This window comes from Lithobates pipiens, unplaced genomic scaffold, assembly GCF_037356315.1.
Source record: "Lithobates pipiens isolate NorthernLeopardFrog02 unplaced genomic scaffold, aLitPip1_a1.2 Scaffold_18, whole genome shotgun sequence".
NCBI classification, from domain to species: Eukaryota; Metazoa; Chordata; class Amphibia; order Anura; family Ranidae; genus Lithobates; species Lithobates pipiens.
Window position 1 is genome coordinate 105,655,980 of NW_027507758.1, and position 25,110 is coordinate 105,681,089.

At 44.8% G+C, this 25,110-nt stretch overlaps 1 protein-coding gene across 1 annotated transcript in view; it reads right to left on the reverse strand.

The window, feature by feature from the left end:
• LGALSL (galectin like) overlaps window positions 1–24,716 on the reverse strand; it is a 97,681-nt gene extending 72,965 nt beyond the window's left edge. Inside the window, exon 1 of the mRNA XM_077485970.1 lies at window positions 24,590–24,716. Coding sequence (XP_077342096.1) covers window positions 24,590–24,622 — 33 coding nt within the window. The 5' untranslated portion in view covers window positions 24,623–24,716. The remainder of the gene's footprint in view (window positions 1–24,589) is intronic.
• Window positions 24,717–25,110: the final 394 nt, after the last annotated feature.

Genomic DNA, 25,110 nt, shown 5'->3' on the forward strand with positions numbered 1-25,110 from the left:
GGCCCCTTTTTCTAAAACAGCCCTAACCTAAGGCATGGACACCAAAGTAACATCCACATGAATGGCAGGACCCAAGGTTTCCCAACAGAACATTGCCCAAAGCATCACACTGCCTCTGCCAACTTGCCTTCTTTTACCGCATCAAGGGGCCATCTCTTCCCCAGGTAAGTGACGGACACTCACCCTACCAGCCACATGATGTGAAAGAAAACGTGATTCATCAGACCAGGCCACCTTCTTCCATTGCTCTGTAGTCCAGTTTTGATGTTCATGTGACTATTGTAGAAGCTTTTGGCTTTGTGTATGTGTCACCATGGGCTTCACAGCCCCATACACAACAAACCGCAATGCCCATTTTTTTCTGCTTTCGCCACATCAACTTCATGAACAACATGTTCACTTGCTGCCTAATATATCCCACCAATTTTCAGATGCCATTGTAACGAGATATTCCCTTTACCTGTCAGTTGTCATAATGTTATGGCTGATTGGTGTATGTGTGCTGCTTTTACTCACATGATCTGGTTGTCTTTTCTCCCAGAGATTAGAGTTGTCCTCAGTGAGAAGAAACAGCCAGATCGCCGTTTTGTGTGTTTGTAAACAACCGATCAGCAGGTATACAGCCAAAATCAGTGGCTGTAACCTGCTGAAAAATACGTGCTGTGTCCAATCACAGATCAGCAGGGGACAGCCGTACCCGTGCCTGAAAACCAGGAAGTGGCTCGTGACGTACCAGTACCTTACCATGCCTGGCTGTGCTGCCTGCTAGCAGTAAATGTTAGCAGGCAGCAACTGGTTAGAGACGTGTCGCTTTAACCACTTCCGCCCGGAAGAATTTACCCCCTTCCTGACCAGAGCACTTTTTGCGATTTGGCACTGCGTCAATATAACTGACAACTGTGTGGTCGTGTGACGTGACTCCCAAACAAAATTGACGTTCTATTTTCCCCCACAAATAGAGCTTTCTTTTGGTGGTATTTGATCACCTCGGCGGTTTTTATTTTTTGTGCTATAAACAAAAAAATTGTGACAATTTTGAATAAAAATGCATTAATTTTTACTTTTTGCTATAATAAATACCCCCAAAATTTTTTAAAAAAAACATTTTTTTTCCTCAGTTTAGGCCGATACATATTCTTCTACGTATTTTTGGTAAAAAAATAATTGCAATAAGTGTTTATTGATTGGTTTGCACAAAAGTTATAGAGTCTACAAAATAGGGGATAGTTTTATGGCATTTTTATTGATAATTTTTTATTTTTTTACTGGTAATGGCGACGATCAGCGATTTTTATCGTGACTGCTACATTATGGCAGACCCATCGGACAATTATGACACATTTCTGGAACCATTGGCATTAATACAGCGATCAATGCTAAAAAATAGCATTGATTACTGTAAAAATTTCACTGGCAGTAAAGGGGTTAACCACTAGGCGGCGCTGTAGGGGTTTAGTGTGTCCTAGGGAGTGATTCTAACTGTGGGAGGAGGGGCTGTGTGTGATAAATCACTGATCAGCGCTCCCGATTACAGGGATCGCTGATCAGTGACAGCGTCACTAGGCAGAACGGAGAAATGGTTGCTTACATTAGCATCTCCCCGTTCTTCCTCACTGTGAGACGATCGTGGGTATGGCTGTGGACATCGAGTCTGCGGGACACGCGATCACGATCACGGAGCTCCCAGGGGGCGCCCACAAGCCTCCTCTTAAAGGGAAACCTACAGATACGTTAATCTGCCTGAACGTCCCCTTGTGCCGCAGTATATCTGCGTGAGGCGGTCGGGAAGCGGTTAAGGTCAGTACCAAAATAAGCCTTCTTAGAAGAATGGCATTGAGACTGTATGCCCTTCCGTACACTCCAAAGCAGTTAGGACCGGCCTCCTGGAAAGATAAGAGGCATTCTCCGACTTTGCACCTGTTCTATCAGATTACAGCACCTGCAATATGATCCGAAAGTGACAGGAAATAACACTGGCTGTGTAGGGCTTTGTGTCAACATAGAACTGATAGGGAAGTGAAAGTCAAGTGATCAGGAATGACAAAGGACAAGTAAGAATTCTAGTAAAACCTCCCAGGATACACACAATCCACACCTCCGAAAAAGAAACAAAGTACTACTTTGCGTCTTGCTCCAAATACTACAAAGGTCATGTGATCGCTCAAACCCTTCACTAATGCAGGATTGGACGAACTAATAATAGACTAAAAGCTAATCAGTCTAAGCTAGGAGCCAACAGAAAATAGACTCATTCCACCATCCAAGTAAACCTGTCCTATCTGCCGAGCAGGCCGAGTAACACAGCTGTACAAATGAGTAGAAGCTCTGCTGGCATCCATCGTCCAATAGCGTGCAAGCAAAAATGCTTTTTTTTTTTTTCAAAAATCTTCCTTGCATGTTATTGGGTTCTCTTTGCAAAGTGAAGCTTTACCTCATTTACTAAGCTCTTGAGCAACTGCACTTGCAGAGGCAACAGTCTATTTGCTTTTATTAAATCAACCCTGATATTTCTGAAAGTTGGTACTTAACACTTAAAGCCGATTTCCGACAAAAAAAAAAAAAAAGAAAACTCAGCAGCTACAAATACTGTAGCTGCTGACTTTTAATAATCGGATAAATAAATAATAATAAATAAACTTACCTGTTCCAGGGTCCAGCGATGTAGGGGAACAAAGCCCCACTCCTCTCCTACTCCCCTCTGCGGTGCCAGCATTGTAAGTGTGGGCGCTCAGCTGTGGCTTCACAGCCGGGCATGCACTGAGCATGCAAGGATCCACGCTGTGACGTGTCCCTGATGATTGTTGAGAGGGAGGGGTGAACTTACTTCCCGTGCCACGGTGCTCCTGGAGGAAGTGGAAGCTGGAACCCTATAAAAAGAGGGTTTCTGCCCCCCCCCCCCCCCAAAAGAAATGACATGCCAAATGTGGCATTTCAGGGGGGTCACCTTCCCTTAAAGCGGAAGTTCCATTTTTGGGTGGAACTCCGCTTTAAGGACTGGTAGGATTTACCCACTTCCTGACCAGGCCATATTTTGCAATATGGCACTGCGTCACTTTAACTGACAGTTGTGTAGTTGCGCAATGTTGTACCCAAACAAAATTTATGTCCTTTTTCCCCACAAATAGAGATTTCTTTTGGTGGTATTCGATCCTCTCTACGGTTTTTATTTTTTGCGCTATAAACAAAAAGAAGCAACAATTAAAAAAAAAAAAAGATATATATATATATATATATATATATATATAATTTTTATTTATTTTTTTACTTTTTGCTATTATAAATATGCAAAAAAAATTGAAAAAAATGAATTTCTTCCTCAATTTAAGCCAATATATATTCTTCTCTATATTTTTGGTAAAAACAAAATCACAATAAGCGTATATTGCTTTGCGCAAAAGTTATTGGGTCTACAAAATAGGGGATGCCATTTTTTTTTTTACTAGTAATGGCAGTGATCTGCAATTTTTAGCAGGACTGTGACATTGAGCCAGACAGATCGGACACCTTTTTGGGACCACTGACATTTATACAGCGATCAGAGCTAAAAATAGCCACTGATTACTGTATAAATGTCACTGGCAGGGAAGGGGTTAACACTAGGAGGCGATTGAGGGGTTATCTGTGTCCTATGGAGGTGTATCTAACTGTATGGGGGCTGGGATGACTGGAGGAGGAGAGAGATCGCTGTTCCTAATCACTAGGAACATCAGATCCCACTGTATTCCCTGACAGATCCACATTTAGCCTGTCTCTGGAGCGATCGCGGGTTGCCCGTGGACATCGAGTCTGCCGGACCCGCTGGTTGGCTCCTCCCGGTAGCAAACGGGCCCACAGACCGCCGTGTACGTGCCGGACGTACAATGGCGGCGATTCACGCAGGGGAACCAATCTGCCGCAGTACAACGGCGATGGCTGGTCCGTATCTAGTTAACCGGTTCAGCCCTGAAAGATTTGACCCCCTTCCTGACCAGAGCACTTTTTGCGATTTGGCATTTCAATGACAATTGTGCGGTCGTGCGATGTTGCACCCAAACAAAATTGACGTCCATTTTTTCCCACATACAGAAAAAAATGCAACATGTATGTTCTACTTTTTGTTGACTGCCCTGGAATGCACTGCACTGATGCGAACTAGGGCCATTGGATTCCATGTTAAACACTGCCCATGTGTTTTTGATGAAGAATAAAAAAACACACTGGACTGCAATTGGTGTGAACCATAACCATATTATGTATGCTGTAGGAATGTATGAAAGAACAATACAAACAAAGGTTTCTGTAGATTCTATTGTGTGTATATATTTGATTTCATAAGCAAGCACATATTGTGTCACTGCTGGGAAGCAACCTGTGTCCTCCTCAGTCTCATGGATGCTGGCCAAGTGCTCCAAAGCCCAGGAGCCATCACTTGCTGCAAAGCAGATACAACAGGCCACACACTGATGACATTATGGTCCAGTTATGTTTATTACACTGACAACACACACCGCAGTCTCCCCCCTGAAGCCATGCCCCTAACATATTTCAACCATAACAGGGCTTAAACGTAGGGATCGTCCCTATGATTAAGCTCTGTCATGGGTGAAACGCGTTAGTGAAGTGATGTGTTTTTTACATCTGGAATTCCATTCAACTAGCAGGTCTGGCCTTACCTTCAAACAAATTAGTTGACTCAATGAAGGCATATCAAATGCTCTGATGAACGATTTTGTACGAACGTTCAAATGAAAATCTAACCATGTATGGCTACCTTTGGCTTTCTCCAAAGGATCAATACACAACACACAGGAAATAGAATAGAGTTACCCAAAATGTTACTCACAAACTGGGCATGTCTGAAACTTGTAGAGGTGATTTGCCATGTCATTCCATCCTTGAGATGCCAGTTACCGACCCACGTGTAGGAAGCCAACAGCTCAATGATGCATTGAACCTTTCATTGTGATGTACACTCATGGCTGGAGCAATTGGGTTTATGGAGAACATGTCTGAGAATCTTATTGATTCTATTCCCTATGCATAAGTGCTGATCCTTTGGAGAAAACTTATAAGAGGTGCTTCATAGAAAGCGCAACTAGGCAATAAGCAGAGAGGACACACAGTGATGTGAGGAAAGGTGTCCAATGGAATAAGGTAGTCACTCATTACAGTGCATCCGGAAAGTATTCACAACGCTTCACTTTTTCCACATTTTGTTATGTTACAGCCTTATTCCAAAATGGATTCAATTCATTATTTTCCTTAAAATTCTACAATTAATACCCCATAATGACAACGTAAAAGAAGTTTGTTTGAAATCTGTTTTTTTATTTTTAATAAATTTACAAAAAGAAAAAATCCCATGTACATAAGTATTCACAGCCTTTGCGCAAAACTTTGTTGAAGCACCTTTGGCACCAATTACAGCCTCAAGCCTTTTTGAGTATGATGCCACAAGCTTGGCACACCTATTTTTGGGCAGTTTCTCCTATTCTTCTTTGCAGAACCTCTCAAGCTCCATTAGGGCTCCATTAGGTTGGATGGGGAGCGTCAGTGCTCAGCCATTTTCAGATCTCTCCAGAGATGTTCAATCAGGTTCAAGTCTGGGCTCTGGCTGGGCCACTCAAGGACATTCACAGCGTTGTCCTGTAGCCACTCCTTTGTTATCTTGGCTGTGTGCTTAGGGTCATTGTCCTGTTGGAAGATGAACCTTCGCCCAAGGCTGAGGTTCAGAATGCTCTGGAGCAGGTTTTCATTAGGGATGAGCCGAACACCCCCCGGTTCGGTTCGCACCAGAACTTTCGAACGGACCCCAAATTCGTACGAACGTTAGAACCCCATTGAAGTCTATGGGACTCGAACGTTCGAAATTAAAAGTGCTAATTTTAACAGCTAATATGCAAGATAGTGTCCTAAAAAGGGTTTGGGGACCTGGCTCCTGCCCCAGGGGACATGGGTCACTGCAAAAAAAACTTTTAAAAACGGCCGTTTTGGCGGGAGCACTGATTTTACTGACGATTAAAATGAAAAGAAAAAGTGAAATATTCCTTTAAATATGGTGCCTGGGGGGTGTCTGTAGTATGCCTGTGAAGTGCCACGTGTTTTCCGTATTTAGAACAGTCCCTGCACAAAATTACATTTAATGAAAATAACGTCATTTAAAGCTGCTTGCGGTTTTAATGTTATATCTGGTTCCTGCAATATGGTTGAAAATCATTGAGAAAAATGGCATGGGTAGCCCTCCCTGCCCATTACCAGCCCCTTTGGGTCTTGTACGCATATTAAGGGGAACCCCGTACCCATATTAAAAAAAGGAAATGCGTGTGGCCCCCAGGCCCTATATACTCAGAACAGCAGTATACAGGCGGTGCAAACAAGACAGGGACTGTGTAGGTTTGTTGTGTTAAGTTGAATCTGTCTGTAATTTTCAACTGGTACATTTTTAAAGTGTAGCTCCAGTCAAAAAAACTATTTTTAAGCTTTTTGGAAAACATAGGGAAGGGTTATCACCCCTGTATAATTTGTTTTGCCGTCCGTCTTTTTCAGAGCACGCAGACAACATGCACAATCTCCTAACACTGACTGAAAGCTCTATTTAAAACTAGCAAGATATTTAGCTAGATAGGTGGATATAGCGGTGTATACTGCGTTCAGAGCACGCAGACAGCACGCACAATCTCCTAACACTGACTGACAGCTCTATTATAAAAGATAGATATATCGCTAGATATATAGGTGAATATAGCGGTGTATACTGCGGTCAGGGCACGCAGACAACAACCACTACAGAAGAGCAAGAACGAAAAATCGGCCGATAACGATCGGTGTATACTGTGTTGAAGGTACACAGAACACCCATTAACTGCTACAGATGCCAACACACTACACAAGGCCGCCGCGCTGGCGGCCTTATATAGTGTGGGGCGTGTACTACACAGCCTGAGCTATGATTGGCCACAGGCATCCTGCCTGTGGCCAATCATGGCTCTCCTCGCTGCCGGCGCTGTGATTGGCCAAGCATGCGGAGTCACAGTGCATGCTTGGCCAATCATGAGCCAGCAATGCACTGCGCCATCGCAGTGCATTTTGGGCCGCGAGCGCCACACAAATTTGGTGCGAACGGCCCTTAACGTTCGGAATTCGCCGAACGAGCGAACAGCCGAAGCTCATCCCTAGTTTTCATCAAGGATTTCTCTGAACATTGCTGCATTCATCTTTCCCTCGATCCTGACTAATCTCCCAGTTCCTGGCGCTAAAAAACATCCCCACAGCATGGTGATGGTATTGGCCAGGTGATGAGCGGTGCCTGATTTCCTCCAGACATGACGCTTGCCATTCAAGTCAAAGAGTTCAATCTTTATTTCACCAGACCAGAGAATTTTGTTTCTCATGCTCTGAGAGTTCTTCAGGTGCCTTTTGGCAAACTCCAGATGGGCTGTCATGTGCCTTTCACTGAGGAGTGGCTTCCGTCTGGCCACTCCCCCCATACAGGCCTGAATGGTGGAGTGCTGCAGAGGTGGTTGTTCTTTTGGAAGGTTCTCCTCTCTCCTCAGAGAAACACTGGAGCTCTGTCAGAGTGACATTGGGTTCTTGGTCACCTCCCTGACTAAGGCCTTTCTTCCCCGATCACTCAGTTTGGTCGGGCGGCCCACTCTAGAAAGAGTCCTGGTGGTTCCAAACGTCTTCCATTTACGGATGATGGAAGCCACTGTGCTCATTGGGACCTTCAATGCTGTAGAAATGTTTCTGTACCCTTCTCCAGATCTGTGCCTCGATACAATCCTGTCTCGGACGTCTAAAGTTCCTTGGACTGGATGCCCCTGAGCTCAATTTTGAGTGCCATGACAAAGGCTGTGAAAATTTATGTACATGTGATTTTTTTCCTTTTTTGATTTTTAATAAATTTGCAAAGATTTCAAACAAACTTCTTTCACATTGTCATTATGGGGTATTGTTTGTAGAATTTTGAGGAAAATAATGAATTTAATCCATTTTTGAATAAGGCTGTAACATAACAAGATGTGGAAAAAGTGAAGTGCTGTGAATACTTTCTGCATGCACTGTATATATTAACATACAATACATCCAGTTTGACCTCTATTAATCTATGGATCCAACCGTAGAACAATGTAGAATGGAAAGAAAGTCTTTGAAGCAGATGCTTTCGAACATTCAGCGTAAAATACGTCACAATTCTTGTATAGATATAGATTTAGAGTACAGTTACCTTTAGTAAAGAATGGAGTGGCGTGTATACGCCATGCTTGCGTAAACATGCACATGGCCATAAACACCTAGCCGCGCAAAATGATTTTACACAAGAATGACTATTACTATGGGTGGCTGTACGCTGCAGATGTCTCCTGGGTGTAGAAATATTCCTGCAATGTATGCTGAATGCCTGTAGGCCCTCGTTCACACCAGTGCGATTAGTCATGCGACTTGACAGTTCCAAATCGTATGACAAGTTGCACCCTATTGCCGGCAATGGAAACATATCACCATGACTCATGACGCACCCATTATCAAAAAGGTTCCTGTATTACTTTTTTTGTGATTTCATTGCGACTTGCATAGACTTCCATTAAATAAAGTCACAATGAAATTGGCGGTGCAAATTGCAGTAAGCTGCAGCTTTGAAATTGCGTCAAAGTGTGAACCAGGGCTAAGTGTCCATGTACATGAGGCCTTAGGCTTTGTTCACACCTAGACAAATTGATTCCAGGATCGCGGCACGTGTTTGTGATGCCATTATTTCTTAATAGCACCCCAAACGCGGTGCGATTCTGTTGCAGTTGTCGAGCGACAAAACACAGTAACATAGTGGAAAAAAACGCGATGCCAACCTCTCCTGGCTCTGTGTCAAGATTTGGTACATGAGCTTCTTTTGAGCGTTCTTGGAGTGAAGGGAGGCCCATTCAAATGAATGGTACGTCTCAAAAACCGCTCCACAAAAAAAACACAAAAAAAGTTTACAAAAAACGCAGTGCAGCAACTGTTGCTGCACCACATTCAGGTGTGGATGGAGCCATAGTAATGCTTCATGATTTGAACATCATTATTGTGCTCTAAATCTTTGTGTATAAGATTCCTGGCAGCATCCGAGACTTATAATTATGTTTTCTTTTTTTATGTTTAATTGATAGCGCAGACTAGTTTATTTTATGTATGAATAGTTCTGTGTTTTGTGTTGTTTGTTTTGTACTGCAATGCACTAAAATACAAAAAATGAATGTGTTCTACGCAGTGTGCATTAATCCGGCAGCCCTCATCCTCTTTAATGGCTTACTCCTGGAGGGGCCCCCTGCTTAGGAAAGACCTGAAGGGAACTCCATCTTGGGCACTTCAAATTGAAACACCAGATGGTTAAGGATTTTACATGCACAAGCCCATATACTGTATATATAATATATAATCCCAACAAATACACTTTAATGAGCAGTTTAAATTGGCAGAATGGGAACGGTCATGTGACTATCCAAGTGTCATTCTCTCACCAAAGGTCACACATATTTTCACAAATAATTAAATGTCACAACAGGTCACAAACCGATTTACAGTATTTTTAAAGTGTTACTAAACCCAGGACCCTGCATTCAATATATCTGGTCTCCCACAATACACACAACATGGAAATGCAATTATCTTGGTAATTATAAATAGCTGTTCATCAGCAGTATATACTATAGCAGTCTTGTGGCTTCTATCAGTGTCTGGTTAAAGCTTGTAGGAGGAGTTTGCATTCTCCTCTGACTGTCTTATGAGGCTGCAGGACCCCTGACCCTCTGTCTGAACAGAGCTGATTGGCCCTGTGCTGATCTGGTTAAAGAGGTTGTAAATGTTTTTTTTTAAATAACAAACATGGTAGACTTACCTCCTCTGTTCAAGGGTTTTGCACAGAGTGGCCCTGGTCCTTCTCTGCTGGGGTCCCCCAGCGGCGCTCCTGGCTCCTCCTCGCATCGAGTGCCCCCTCAGAGACCCACATTCCAAGGAGGCACTTGTGCGGGCGAGCTCCTGGGTCCTGCTGCTGCGTCCATTAACACAGACAGCAGGACTCGGCCCCGCCCCTCTGGCAGCCGTGTCACTACATTTGATTGACAGCAGTGGGAGCCAATGTCTGCTGCTACTATCAGTCTATCCAATGAGGACCTGAGACAGCAGATGGAGCTGCTGGGCTCGGTCTCATCGCTGGAAAGATCGGGCTCAGGTAAGTACAAGGGAGGCTCTGGGGGGCTGCTGCACTACAGAATCTTTTTCACCTTCAAGTGGAATTCCACCCACAAATGGAACTTCCGCTTTTCTGAATCCCCCCCCCCCTTCGGAGTCACATTTGGTACCTTTCAGGGGGGAGGGAGGAGCAGATATCTGTATAATCCAGGGCTTCACTTCCTGATTCCCTTACAGAAGATGGCGGTGTCTCCACCAAGAGCGGAGGGACAGATCACTTCGGATGACAACATTGTGGGTGCCCTGGACAGGTACGTGTCCATATTTTAAAAGTCAGCAGCTGCAGTATTTGTAGTTGCTGACTTAAAAAAAAAAATACATTTGGCGGGAAATCCACTTTAATGCATAGAATGCATCAAGGTGAAAAACCTTGAGGGTTTAAAAATTCTTTTAAAGCTTTTCATTCTCCTCTGACTGTCCTATGAGGCTGCACCCTCTGTCTGGACAGTGCTGATTGGCCCTTTACACACCAAACTGAGCATGTGCAGAGTGTCCCCAGTGCTCTGTACTATCAGCAGATGGATTGGGGACAGTGGAAGGGGAGGATCAGAGAAGACAGGATGAAACAGCCTTCTTTCACAATGCAAAGGATTACTCCTTAGGTTCCACAGAGAGTATAACAAGCATGCTTCAATGCATATACAGACTGATTTTACTGTTGTGGGTTTAGTTAAGCTCCAACATAAACAGCAATTCCTGTATGGTTTTTATTCAACTTACTAACCAGCTTGGCTCTGTGGATCCTTCATGTATGTCTTCACCTTCTAGCATAATGCTACAATATTTCTGTATTGCCAAAATCCTCAGGCTTCCTGCTCAGGTAGCAATCGCTTGGTGCGAGAATGGAAGCTATTGGAGATCACTGGAGTAGTTGTATCTATTTCAGTAATTTCCAACTTTCAAGGGCATCCTCCAGTTGCTAAATGTACTGTACATAGTTGCACTGCTCCAAGCTGGACCCTATGTATAAAATATACATACCTGGAATTTCCCTTTACATATGTTAATTGAACACCACTTAAGGACCGAAAGATTTCCCCCCTTAATGACCAGGCCATTTTTTGCGATACGTCGCTTCAACTGACAATTGTGCGGTCATGCTACGTTGTACCCAAACAAAATTTACGTACTTTTTTTCGCACAAATAGAGCTTTCTTTTGGTGGTATTTGATCACCTCTGTGGTTTTTATTTTTTGCGCTATAAACAAAAAAAAGAGTGATAATAAAAAAAAAAATATATATATATATATATATATATATATTAGTTTAGGCCAATATGTATTCTTCTACATATTTTTGGTAAAATAAAATTGCAATAAGTGTATGATTGGTTTGCGCAAAGGTTATAGCATCTCCAAAATAGGGGATAGATTTATTGCATTTTTATTATACTTATTATTATTTTCTTTTACTAGTAATGGCGGTGATCAGCGATTTTTAGCAGGACTGCGACATTGCGCTGGACAGATTGGACACTTTTTTGGGACCACTGACATTTATACAGCGAATAGTGCTATAAAAATGCACTGATTACTGTATAAATGACACTGGCAGGGAAGGAGTTAATCAAGGGGTTCAACTTGTTTCCTGGGAGGTGTTTCTAACTGTGGGGGGAGGGGACTGACTGAAAGAGGAGAGAGATCGCTGTTCCTGATCACTGGGAACAGCAGATTTGTCTCTACTCCCCTTTAGAATCTGGCTCTCTGTGGAGCAATCGCGGGTGGGCGCATCAACACCCCTCCCCCCGCCCCCCCCGTCGTGCAGTGTGCGGGCCTGCTATAGCTCTTAAAAGAGCAGATGTATAGCTACGGTGATTCGTGGGAACGAGCCAACCTGCTACAGTATAATGACGGAGGCTGGTCGGCAAGTGGTTAATTAAAGTGCAGCATGTCTAAGAACCTGAGTTTGTCATGAAAACAGCCTCTTCTAATTCCCTGTACAGTGGATTGGGAGAGAGAGTTAGCTCTAGGGGCCAATCATGCTTTGCAGCAGAACACGTTTACAGTGTAAAATAAATGAAGGGTGGCCTCATCCATGTGTTGCTTCTATTTCATTGTCTAATGCAGTAGTCTCCAAACTGCAGCCTAAGGGGCCAGATGAGGCCCCTTGGTTGCTTTTATCCGGCCTTTGGGAAATTATTCACTCCATTGTAAGCAACAGTGGGGCATAGTTTGTGCCACTGACACCAACCATGGGTCACTATTCTTCCCTTTAATACCAAAGATGGGGCATTGTTTACTCCCACTGGCACCAGGCCATTTTCTACTCCCATTGGTCACAGTCTGGTCCCCGTCAAGTTTGAAGGACAGTAAAATGGCCTTAGTTTAGAAAGTTGTGAGACCCCTGTTCTACTCAGTAAACTGGGGGTGTCATTGACCAACCTGTACTGTAGCGGCTGCAATGGAAGTGATGGATTCGGCACATCTGGCAGGGTTGCCCAAATGACAAAACTGGTTACCAATTCTTTGGCAGCTAAATTGGTGATTTGTTGAACTATAACAGGCCCTCCAGTTTCTCTTTCTTTGCACACAGTTTGGCCTATAAATAGCTGAATTTAGCTAGAAATAGCCAGAAGAGAAAACCAAAATAAATATAATGTTATCACAATGGGTACATTTTGGGGCTTAGTGCTGCCTTATAACAACCATACTATAGGCTCTGACTAAGGAATGTCAATGCAATAGATGCAGCTCTGTCCAATCATTACCGCATTCATTGCCTTGTAGACATTTCTTATGTGTCAACCTCTTTGCTTTGCTGATTAAAAAAAAATATATATATATATATATATTTGATGTACTATGAATGTCTTTTTGCCCAGTATTTCACACACTTTCTTTGTAAGCCTCTTTCACATGTGCGGACTGTTCAGATCCGCCTGTTATTTTTTTAGGCATATCTGAACGAGGCTTCATACAGCTCTATGGAGACATGGTGACATGTCCGCTGACTTCCGATCCGCCCCGAACCGATCCGCTCCGCTAAATCCAGACGGATGGAAACCCTATTTTCCATACGTCTGGCGGATCGGATGAAAACAGACAGGCAGTCAGTAGTCATCCAATCCCCCCATAGAGGAGAGCGGACTCTCTGACAGGTCAGAGACAGACTTTTCATCCGCCGACTCAGCAGGGATTTTTTTAATGGATTTCATGTATTTAGTGTATCAACAGGTGGGTTAAACTTTTCACCTAATTTTACGTACAAACGTGCCTTTATGGATTTAAAGTGTTACTAAACCCAGGACCCTGCATTCACTATATCTGGTCTCCCACGGTACACATAACGTGGAAATGCAATTATTTTTGTAAATATAAACTACTAAATACCTTTTCTCATCAGCAGTATATAGCAGTCTTGTGACTTCTATTAGTGTCTGGCCGAGCGCTGGTTAAAGCTTGTAGGAGGAGTTTTCATTCTCTGACTGTCCTATGGGGCCGCAGGACTCCTGACCCTCTGTCTGGACAGTGCCGATTGGCCCTGTGTCGATCACATGCACCCTCCCAAGAAAAAAAAAAAAACTCTCTGGCAGTATACACCAAACTGAGCATGTGCTGTGCAGGGTGCCCCCAAGTCTCTGTACTATCAGGAGATTGGGGACAGTGGAAGAAGGGGAGGATCAGGGAAGACGGGATCAAACAGCCTTTTAACAGAATGCACAGGATTAACCCCTTAGGTTCCACAGGGAATTTACCAAGCATGCGTTACTGCATATACAAACTGATTTTACTGTTGTGGGTTTAGTAACACTTTAAGTAAAACCTATTCACATAATCATCAAAGTCCAATGAAAATTAATATATGAATCTGCCAAGATTTGTTACTTAAAACAATCATGGGATTAAAAAGAATAAAAAAGTATATATTCTGTATGTACCGTATATATGTTATGGGTTTGAATGTCTTCCTGCAGTCAAGCAGTACCAATGTATTTCTACTTAATAATCAGACTATGAATTATTTATGCGATTTAGGGAGCCCTGCCCTGGGAAAAAGAGACTGATTTAATTTTTACTGTTTAATTAAGCAAGAGAATATTAAATAAGTGTGACAATTCCAAGTGACAAATACAATAAAAATATATCAAGGAAACACAAAACAATAAACCGATAATTGGCATTCCAGAAAATGTGGATTGTTATGCCCATCAGAATAATGTCTTTAAACTGCTTACAGATTTTTAATCAATAGTCTTCTGGCATAAAACATAAAAGTCTACCCAGGCTGAGAATAAGGCCTCACGCCCACAGACGTTTTTACAGCCGCTATTTTGAGCGTTTTTTGCAGCTTAAAAACACCTGTCCATGTTAGTCTATGGCTTCATGCCCACCTAGGCGTTTTTGAGCTGCAAATGGCATAGGCGTTTTTAAGCTGTAAAAAAAAAACAGAACCAGGGCAAAACGTTAAAAAACGTGCAAAAATGCTAATGCAAAACGCAGTAAAAAAACAAGTTTTTAACACCGCTTTTTCCAGGCTTCAGACCGAGCTTTACAGCTTTTTTTAAAAAACGTCTGTGGGCATTTAGGCTAAGGCTTGCTAAATGACAAATATTACGTCACCTCCTGGGGTGAGCACACTGGCTACTTGTGCAGATACATGGGGCCCCTAGGGGTCCATCAGGGTGGTGCTGGGGGGAGCCACACGGCAGTTAAATTCTGTAGACATGAAAAGGAAAGGTGGCGGTATCACTTTGAAGTCATTACTGCAATGCCACCATGCCAGATCTACTGGAGATTCCAAGGAAAGCAGCTTCTGATATAAATAACATATTGAACAGTGATTTGTGGCTAAACATTCAGGTGCCTTGAGAGATAATGATTGAGACTTTGCCCAGGTGGCACTATGGCAAGAAGACATGCATATACAGTATACACCCCAACCATTTCTATACAAGGGGCCCTTGTCTATGTGAGCCACTGTAAACGTCACCGACCACAGCGGTAAATAGTGTTATGTCTCTCTGGGGGGTTTGAACATTAAGTAATAATGTGAAACTGACTATTACAATTTATTCTTTACAAGCCATTTAATAAGTCATTTAATTTGCTCACCACAGTAAACCTCAATTTGCGCCTGCTGTCTTTTTTAGGCCTATCTTCCACTCCAGGCCTTCCCGGGGGAATGCATATTACAATGCATAGTCATCTCAGAAGAAATCCAAATCAGATGCTTAGAAATGTCTACTAGCTAACTGTGATGTTTAGTTTTATGTACAGCTAAAGCACTAAAATGTGAGTGCAACTGACAACCTTAACAAGCTACAAAAAAAATAGCACTGCTGCCCATTGTGATTGAGTTCCATCCAAGGCCTCATTTACACAGGCGGCAGAGAGGCGATGAAAACACGCAGTTTATCCACATTCACTACTTTCCAACTGCTCATGTATCAAATTAACATTGCAAACAAATATGTCTGTACATGTTGTTGCGATTTTAAATTCTATACACCATGTCACGTTTAGCAGGCACTACCGCCACCAAACATGCCCAATCCAAGTGAAAGGGAGAGTGCCACAACCAAGATGCATCTGCATATAATGCACATGGTTGTGGTGTAGCAGGATTTTCCCCCACAAAAACAGGCATCAATGAGGTGGCATATGGCCTCCAAGCTGCTACCATACTCAACCAGCAAGGGGGCTCATCCGGGGAAAAAAATGGATTCCCCCATCCACACATGCAAGGTGAATGGGGCAATCCCTCTCGCTGTGCCACTATATTCTCACAGCGGGGCTCCTCCAATGTTGAAATACATTGATTAGCAGCTACAGCCGATTGACTACAGCATGCTGGTCAAGAAAAAACTGTCTCGTTAGACAGAAGTTGATCATTGCAGCATGCCATAGGCTATAGAGGGATCGAAATTTGGCTGATGCCTCTGGAGCTGGCTGAATTTTGATCCATGTAGAGAAATCCCAGGCTCTAACTAAGCCTAAAAACAGCTCCCACCCTTCTAACTCCTATTCTAACAACCCTGTAGAAGGAAGATGTTTGTACTTACCTATTCTCAGGGCACTCTGGTCACGTTATCAACTCTCAGTGCTAGCTTCAGAGGAGAGGAGGGACATCGGACAACCGATGTCCTATAGAAAGCCCATGGGTGATGTCACCACCCAGCCATTGCATCCATTGTCGGCACTCTCTCCTCTCACATGAAGCCAGCCACTGGGGAGATCACGTGACCAGACCTGAGCGCCTTGAGAATAGGTAAGTATAACCATCTTTCTTCTAGGAGGAGTAAAAAAGGGGTGAAGAACATTTAGGCTTAGTTAGTTAGAGCCGCCTGGAATTCTACTAACAGTTCACATTTGAGGTGGCCTTCATTGAATCACAGACTGTTGGGGCAGGAAATTCAGTCAAATCATGACTATACTTCAACCTGTTCCCATGCCCATTCTAAGCCCTATTCTAACTACGCTGTGGAAAGGAAAGATGTCTATACTTACCTATGCAGTCAGCAATCCGGTCCGGTCATATGATCAGCTTCCAATGCCAGCTTCAGTGTAGAGGAGGAGAGAATGGACAGCCAACAACAGATGCCTCTTGGTAAGCTTATGGGTGATGTCACCACACAGCCTCTTCAGCCATTGTCGGCGATCCCTCCTCTTCACTGAAGCCAGTTGCTGGATAGATCGTGTGCCCGGAGCGCGGCACCCTCAGCATAGGTAGGTATGGACATCTTTCCTTTACAGGGTAGTTAGAATAGGCTTAGAATGGGGATATAGGTTTTAGTATAGTTAGGATTTGACTGAACTTCTACTTTAAAGTGGTTGTAAAGCCACAAATGCATTAAGGTAAAAAATATTTAGGTGTCAGCATCCCCCCTCATCCCCCCTCCCTTTTACTTACCTGAGCCCTCATTCGATTCAGTGCTGTGCACGTCTACAGCTCTTCTCTCCCCTCACTCTCGGGTCACGCTGGCTTTGCTGGGGCATTGGGAGCCATTGGTTTCCAGTGCTGTCAATCAAAGCCAGTGATGAGGGAGTGGAGCGGCAGGGCCAAATCCCATTGTCTGTGTCAATGGACACAGCAGCAGCGCTCGGGTATTGAGCTCACACGAGTGCCCCTATGAGAAGCTGCTTCCCATGGGGACACTGTACAGGGGGGGGGGGGACCAGGAGTGCCGCAGGGGACCCGAAAAGAGGAAGTCCGTGGCCGCTCTGTGCAATTCCATTGCACGGAGTAGGTAAGTATAGACATGTTTGTTATTTTTTTTGTTATCTTTACAATCACTTCAAGATGTACCCGTAAAAATTTTTCTATTTTCTCATGAGAAATAGCTGGGCACTTCGTGATGTGAGTGTGCCTGTGTACCTACAGCCTCATAGCTGTATATTGGGGTGAGATTTTGTGATAACACAACTGTGCTCCTTATGCCGCGTACACACGATCAGACTATCCGGCGGTGTGTGGGCTCCGGAAGAACAAGAAGAAGAACAAGAAGAGGAACAAGAAGAGAAGGTGGGGGTGACAGAAGACCGGTCCACCGCTAGTAAAAGAGCTGGAAGAAGGAGCGGAGGCCCAGCAAGAAGAACCGAAGAGGGGGGCAAAACCCCCGAAGTCGGAAGAAGAGGCGGCGGCGACAGAAGACCGGGCCACCGCTAGTAAAAGAGCTAAAAGAAGAAATCGGAGGCCCGGCAAGAAGAACCGAAGAGAGGGGCAAGACCCCCGAAGAGGGGGACAAGACCCCCGAAGTCAGAAGAAGACCCCTGGGCGGCGACGAAGAAGAAAGCCGGGCTCCTTTGCTAGTAAAAGAGCTAGCAGAAGATAGCGGAGGAGTCCGGCGAGAAGACCCCCCAAGACGGAAAAAGACCCCCGGAGCTGTGCAATAAATTATTTTAAACCCTTGTGTTGTGTTTTTTTTTTACTTTTTTTTTCACCAGGTGAATGGGTAGGGGTACATTGTACCCCATACTCATTCACATAGGGTGGGGGGGGGGGCGGTATCTGGGGGGCCTGGTATGGCTCAGGAGGGGGGGCGCTCTCTCGTCCCCACCCCCTTTCCTGACCAGCCGGGTTGCATGCTCGGATAAGGGTCTCATATGGACCTTGGGGGGACCCCCACGCCATTTTTTCGGCGTAGGGCTTTCCCTTTAAGTCCATACATAGTTGACGGGGCCAGCGTCGTGTCAATCTCGCCGCCCGAAGGCGGCGACATTGACCTCCTGCGCTAGTCCCGTCTACCTGGAGCCGCGTTCAAAATCAACGGACTTTCCTCCGTGTGTGGGCAAGTCCGTTCATTTCAAAAGTACGGCGGACTCCTGCCATAGTCTGGCAGACCTAGTCCGCCGGAAAAGTCCGGTTGTGTGTGGGCAGGTTCGCTCGTTCGAAAAGTCCAACCGACCTCCGCTTCAAAGTCCGGGCTAAGTCCACTGGACAGTCTGATCGTGTGTACGTGGCATTACTGTTCTCCTTGCTGGAGGCTCTGACATGAGGAAGAAAAACCCTCCACCAAGATGGCCACAAAGAGACACACTGTACAGAACAAGGAATGGTAAGTAAGAAAAGGTAGGCTGAAGTGGACATTTTCAGCCAATCCTCCCTCCTAAATGATGCCACTCAATAGAGGAACATCTGTCATTGTGGTTAGAGCCTATGACCTGCTCATACATTATACACAAAGTGGTGACCATTTGGTGTATGTACACATTTAAATACAATATGCTGCTACAGCATAGACAAGACATAGACATTGTTCGGTGGCCATAATTCCATATTGCCATTGCTTAGGAGGAAGAACATTTTGAACTCACTCATTTTATCAGTTTATAAGCAATGTACTGTAAAAACATAAATACATGGTGTAACATATTAACACGTGTTGGGTCATAAACATGTTGGTATGTAAGAGTTCTGCTGGCTAGAAGGCCTTGGGGGTTATTTACGAAAGGCAACTCCACTTTGCACTGAAAGTGCACTTGAAAGTGCAGTCACTCTAAATCTAAGGGGTAGATCTGAAATGAGGGGAAGCTCTGCTGATTTTATCATCCAATCATGTGCAAGCTAAAATGCTGTTTTTTATTTTCCTTGCATGTCCCCCTCTGATCTACAGCGACTTTACTTCCAAGTGCACTTCCAGGGCAAAGTGGATTTTCCTTTAGTAAATAATCCCCCTTGTTCACACAATGTGCGCTGATTTACATAGATTGTTTTCTATGCACCCTGTGAACACCATAACACTGTGTTGGGTCTGTGCATGTCTGCATCTTTCCGCAGCTCATTGCGCAAAGTTGCAACGTGCTGCAATGCATAGGGTTGAATAAAGTGTGACATGTCAATAAAGTTATAAAAGTAATCAGTGCAATGCACTGTAGCAGCACAACACATTCCCCCTAGAAAACTCAGACCAGCGCACATGCGATTTTGCGCACAGGTGAGTCTGAACAAGCCCTAAGATCTGTGGCACCTGTCTGTTATAAACAATCATGGTACAGGGTCATTTCACAGCAGCAACTTTGTAAGAGAAATTTGTACCAGATCCACATCTGATTATTTTGTGACGTAATTCCCAGCAGTCTACAGAGTTGCTGCAGCAGCTGGGCTACAATGCTTGCCTATGCAGCTATAAAACTGCTGGTGCGCCATGATCAATAGCGGTTTCATTGGATAACAGGAGCAGCTACCTGAACCTGGCGATCCTCCAAAAGCTGCAAGAATTAAATCGCTCAGCATTCATTGACTGCGGTTCAAATTTTTCTAGGAACAAAATCGCTAACTAGAGTCATTCTGCAGCTGACATAAATCACCTTGTGGTATTGTTCTTAAGGTGACCCTGGAGGGGAAAAAAAACTTCTGTCTCAATTTAAAATAGGACACACGGGGGACGATTTACTAAAAGCAAATAGTCTATGCACTTTTCACCAGAGCTTAGTAAATGAGCAGAAGCTCTGCTGCCTTCCATCAGCCAATCACATGCAAGCAAAATAGCTGTTTTTAAAATTTTGCACGTGATTGGGTACTCTTTGCAACATAAATCAACCCCATTGCATCAAAAGAAACGCCAAGAGCACAAAGCAGGCCATATGCAGCTCAGAACTGTCATCTACACGATGATGTGCCACTCACATAAATGTCATCGGGGGGGGGGGGGGGGGCGGCTTTAATCAGAAATGAAGGTGAAGGTTCCTGGGATGTTGCCCCCCAGGAGGACATAATCCCCACCTGAATGAGGAACCTGTGGGCTAGGTTATCCAAAAAACTGTATTTATTAAAAAAAAATGTTAAATGCATAGAAAGCAGCGCCTAGAGGCGATTCAGTTCGCATTGTGCGCTATATAAGTATTTCATTCATTCATTCATTCAGAAAGTGGAACTCCAAACCCCACCTTCAAAAATGAAAAGTCAGCACCTACAAATAACTGTAGCTGCTGATTTTTAATATTAGGACACTTACATGTCCAGGGGTCCTGTGATGTCGGTACCCCAGCTGATTTTTCAGTCGACTCTCGGGTGCTGCCACTGCCTGGTGGCTTCACAGCCGGATGCCTACTGCGCATGCACTTTCTGAATGGCCTGGTGGTGGGGGAAGGAGGAGGGGGGCCGAACTTCCTGTGGCGAGGTCTTCCGGAAGTAGGAATGAGTACCTGTCTAAAACAGGTACCTGCCACCCCCCCACCCACACACACACACACACACACACACACACACACAAAAGGTGCCGAATGTGGCACCAGAGGAGGGGAGAAAGCAAAGAAGAAGAGCTTCCACTTTTGGGTGGAGCTCCGCTTTAAGGGGTCGATTTACTATTTACGATTTACTAAACGATTTACTAAAACTGGAGCAGACAGAATCTGGTGCAGCTCTGCATAGTAACCAATCAGCTTCCAGGTTTTATTGGCAAAGCTTAATTGAACAAGCTGAATTTAGAAGCTGATTGGCTACCATGCACAGTTACACCAGATTCTGAGTGCACTAGTTTTAGTAACTCTCCCCCCAGTGTCTGAACAGGGGGCAGGAAGAAGGAAAACAATGCAAAGGGAGTCAAAAGAGTGTATGGGGAGCTCTAAATACAAATTTTATGCCGGAATTGTCTTAACCACTTCAGCCCGGACAGTTTGGCTGGCCAAAGACCAGAGCACTTTTGGCGATTCGGCACTGCGTCACTTTATCTGACAATTTGCGAGGTTGTGCGACGTGGCTCCCAAACAAAATTGATGTCCTTTTTTCCCCACAAATACAGCTTTCTTTTGGTGGTATTTGATCACCTCTGTGGGTTTTTTTGCGCTATAAACAAAAAAAGAACGACGTTTTTCAAAAAAACGCATTATTTTTTACTTTTTGCTATAATAAATATCCCCAAAAAATATATATAAAAAACATATTTTTTTCCTCAGTTTAGGCCGATACGTATTCTTCTACATATTTTTGGTAAAGAAAATCGCAATAAGAGTTTATTGATTGGTTTGCACAAAAGTTATAGCGTTTACAAAATAGGGGATAGTTTTATGGCATATTTATAAAAAAAAAAATGTTTTACTAGTAATGACTTTCTTTTCATTACACTTGCTTCAACAAGGCTTCGGACAGGCTTTGTTAAAGCTCTCTGAATGCCAGCCAAAGCCCGTCACTAAATAAAATGGTTAGCTTACAGTCCTATTTACACCTGCTTTTGCTTTGCTTTGGCTTCACTTAAAAAATTATACCTCATGTAGATTCAGTGGTGCTTCAAAGCCTCTCCAAAGAAGTCTTTGGCAAAGCTTGCTTGAAGCCCCACTGAAGCCTCATCGAAGCTCCATCAAAGCCCGACTGAAACTTTATCGAAGCCCCACTGAAGCCTCACCAAAGCGTCACCGAAGCCCCATCGAACCTCCACCAAAGCCTGACCAAAGCTTCATCCAAGCCCCACTAAAGCCTCACCGAAGCCCAACCAAAGCCTCATCAAAGCTCCATGGAAGCTCCACCAAAGTTCCACCAAAGCTTCATCGAAGATTCACTGAAGCCTCATCAAAGCTCCACCAAAGCACGACCGAAACTTCATCGACGCCCCAATGAAGCCTCACTGAAGTCCCACTGCACCCCCACCGAAGCCCCACCGAAGCCCCACCGAAGCTTCACTGAAGCCTCACTGAAGCCTCATCGAAGCACTAAGCAAAACCAGGTGTAAACAGGACTGCAAGCTAACCATTTTATTTCGTGACAGGGGCTTTGATTGGCATTCAGAGAGCTTTAACCACTTGCTTACTGGGCACCTAAAACCCCGCCTGCCCAGACCAATTTTCAGCTTTTAGCGCTGTCACTCTTTGAACAACAATTGCGCGGTCATACAACACTGTACCCAAATGACATTTTATCATTTTTTTCCCCACAAATAGAGCTTTATTTTGGTGGTATTTAATCACCTCTACTATTTTTATTTTTTGTTAAAAAAAATGAAAAAAAGACCGAAACTTATTTAAAAAATACAAAACTGATTTATATTTTGCTAATACATTTTGCAAACAGGTAATTTTTCTCCTTCATTGATGTACGCTGATGAGGCTGCACTGATGGGCACTAATAGGCGGCACTAATGGGCACTAATAGGTGGCACTGGTGTGCACTGATGAGGTGGCACCGATGGGCACTGATGAGGTAGCATTGGTGGGCACTGAGAGGTGGCACTGATGGGCGGCACTAAAGGGCATTGCTAGGTGGCACTGAAGGGCACTGATAGGTGGCAGTGATGGGCACTGATGGGTGCCAGTGATGGGCACTGATCGGCACTGGTAGGTGACACTGATAGGCAGCACTGCTAGGTGGCACTGATTGCCACCACTGCTGGGTACTGATAGGTGGGGCACTCATGAGCATTGATAGGGGGTCACTGATTGCTGGCACTTATACACTAGTGGGCACTGATTCGTGGCAGTGTGGGCACTGGCAGGCGGTACTGGTGGGCACAGATGAGGCGGCTTCACCGATTCCTCTTCGTGACCGATGTCCCTTGCACAGAAGACCGTGATCGGCTGTTTTTTCTCTTCACGCTATCAACGTGAAGAGAAAAAAACAAAACAATTACTATCTTCTGTTTACATCACGTGATCAACTGTCATTGGCTGACAGCTGACCATGTGGTAAGGGGCCAGGATCGACCCCTGACTTTGATCACCTGAGTCTCATTACCCCTTTGCGGGGAGCATGCAAAGGGGAGGACATCTATTACCATTTCCCGGCAAAGTAGGTCTGCGCTGTAGCAGTCATTCGGCTATAGCGTGGATCTGAAGGGGTTAACAAAACGTGTCCGAAGCCTTTTTTTTTTTTAGCAAGTGTAAACTAGCCGTTACAGGTGGCAGGCTTTTAGCTACCCGTGGCACTGGCAGTGGGTGGAGCCCTGATGGGGAAGCACAGACACTTATTCCTCATCAGGTCCACTCTCTTCTTGTGATTGACAGTAGGCAGTGGGGCAGATTCTATAGCCAATAGCAGGCTGTCTATTGGCTATGGATCCACCCACTGATTGCTATCAAACAGTACTGTACACACGCTTTATGGTTCTGTTGGTTAACCCATTTGTGCCACCCTTTAAGTGGGCTTTAATGCCAGGGGATGGTACGGCTTCTCTATCACACGACCACTGCGATTGGCTCTCACAACAGTCACATGGTCAGAAGCATGTCTGAAAGGTGCCAGGGAAATGTCGGTCAGTGTGCTGGCAGTGTACTCACTGAACCTCAGACGTCTTGTGTCCCCCCCCCCCCCCCCCATGCATTGTAAAGTGCTGCGTAAACTGTTGGCGTTATATAAATCGTGTATTATAATAATAATAATAATATTACGGCGGCTGGGCATACATGTGTCACTCAGTCAGCAAAGGGTTAATTACATACAACACAATCATCAATTTAATCCAGCACATGCAGGGTCTTATTCCCTCGCCGATCCGATAATATGTCATTGTGAATGTGTCACAGTCATAGTGCCAGGCATGGAAAATGTCACATAAACAGATCTCTGTGAATTGGTCACATGTGCCGGTGCTCACAATGAATATCACACAGAGGTAGATTGCAAGCCCTGCGATTTACATCCACACCCCGGATTAGTGTGGCATATGCTGTATTGTATTGCCCTCGCTGTCTATGGAATAAGCGTGTTTATTTACACCCGGCTGATGGAACATGGCACACCTGAAGGATCCTGAATGATAGACCATGCCAGGCTTCCCGTGTATATATGTATACAGTATATAGACAGAGGTGGGAGCTGTCATGGGGGGGGGGGGGAGCTACAAGTGTAACCTGCTGACCCCAATAGTCCCAGTGAGTGATCCCCCATCCCCCCTCCCCCAGCCTTCCTCTGCTATGGGGATTCTTGTAGTGCTTACAGGTCCCAGGGTGGCAGAGGATGGGGATGACAGGCTGGCATGCCCCTCCCCCTGATGAATGCATTGTGCCCTCGGACTCACCATGGTCTCCCTCTCCACCAGGGACCCCGCCATCTTGTAGAGCACGGCCGGTCGGTAGACGGAGGAGCTCCGGGATGTGATCTGTGCAGATCGGGGGAAGCTCCTTCCAGCACCGGGGAGGAGGGGGCGGGGACTGCGGGGAGGAGGGGGCGGGGACTGAGCTGTCATGCTGGCAGGGCTGTCCTCACCTTTATTCATCGCCCTGTCCTCATACCAGGGACTGCACCCACCTCACCCGGGGCAGGGGGTCCCGATCACCTTCTATCACCCTGACTCCTAGGAAACACATTACATCATGGCTTATCATCTCATTATATGCTGTTACCTAGAGACCCTCCATACTGGGGAGTGCAAGCTCCTGGGGCAAGGCCCCCTTCTCCTGTATGCACTATTCCCCCCATTGATACCAACGATGGGGCACTATTCCCTTCACTGATGCCAATATTGGGACACTATTGCTCCCATGGATACCAATGATGGGGCGCTATTCCTCCCACTGTAACCAATGATGGGGCACTATT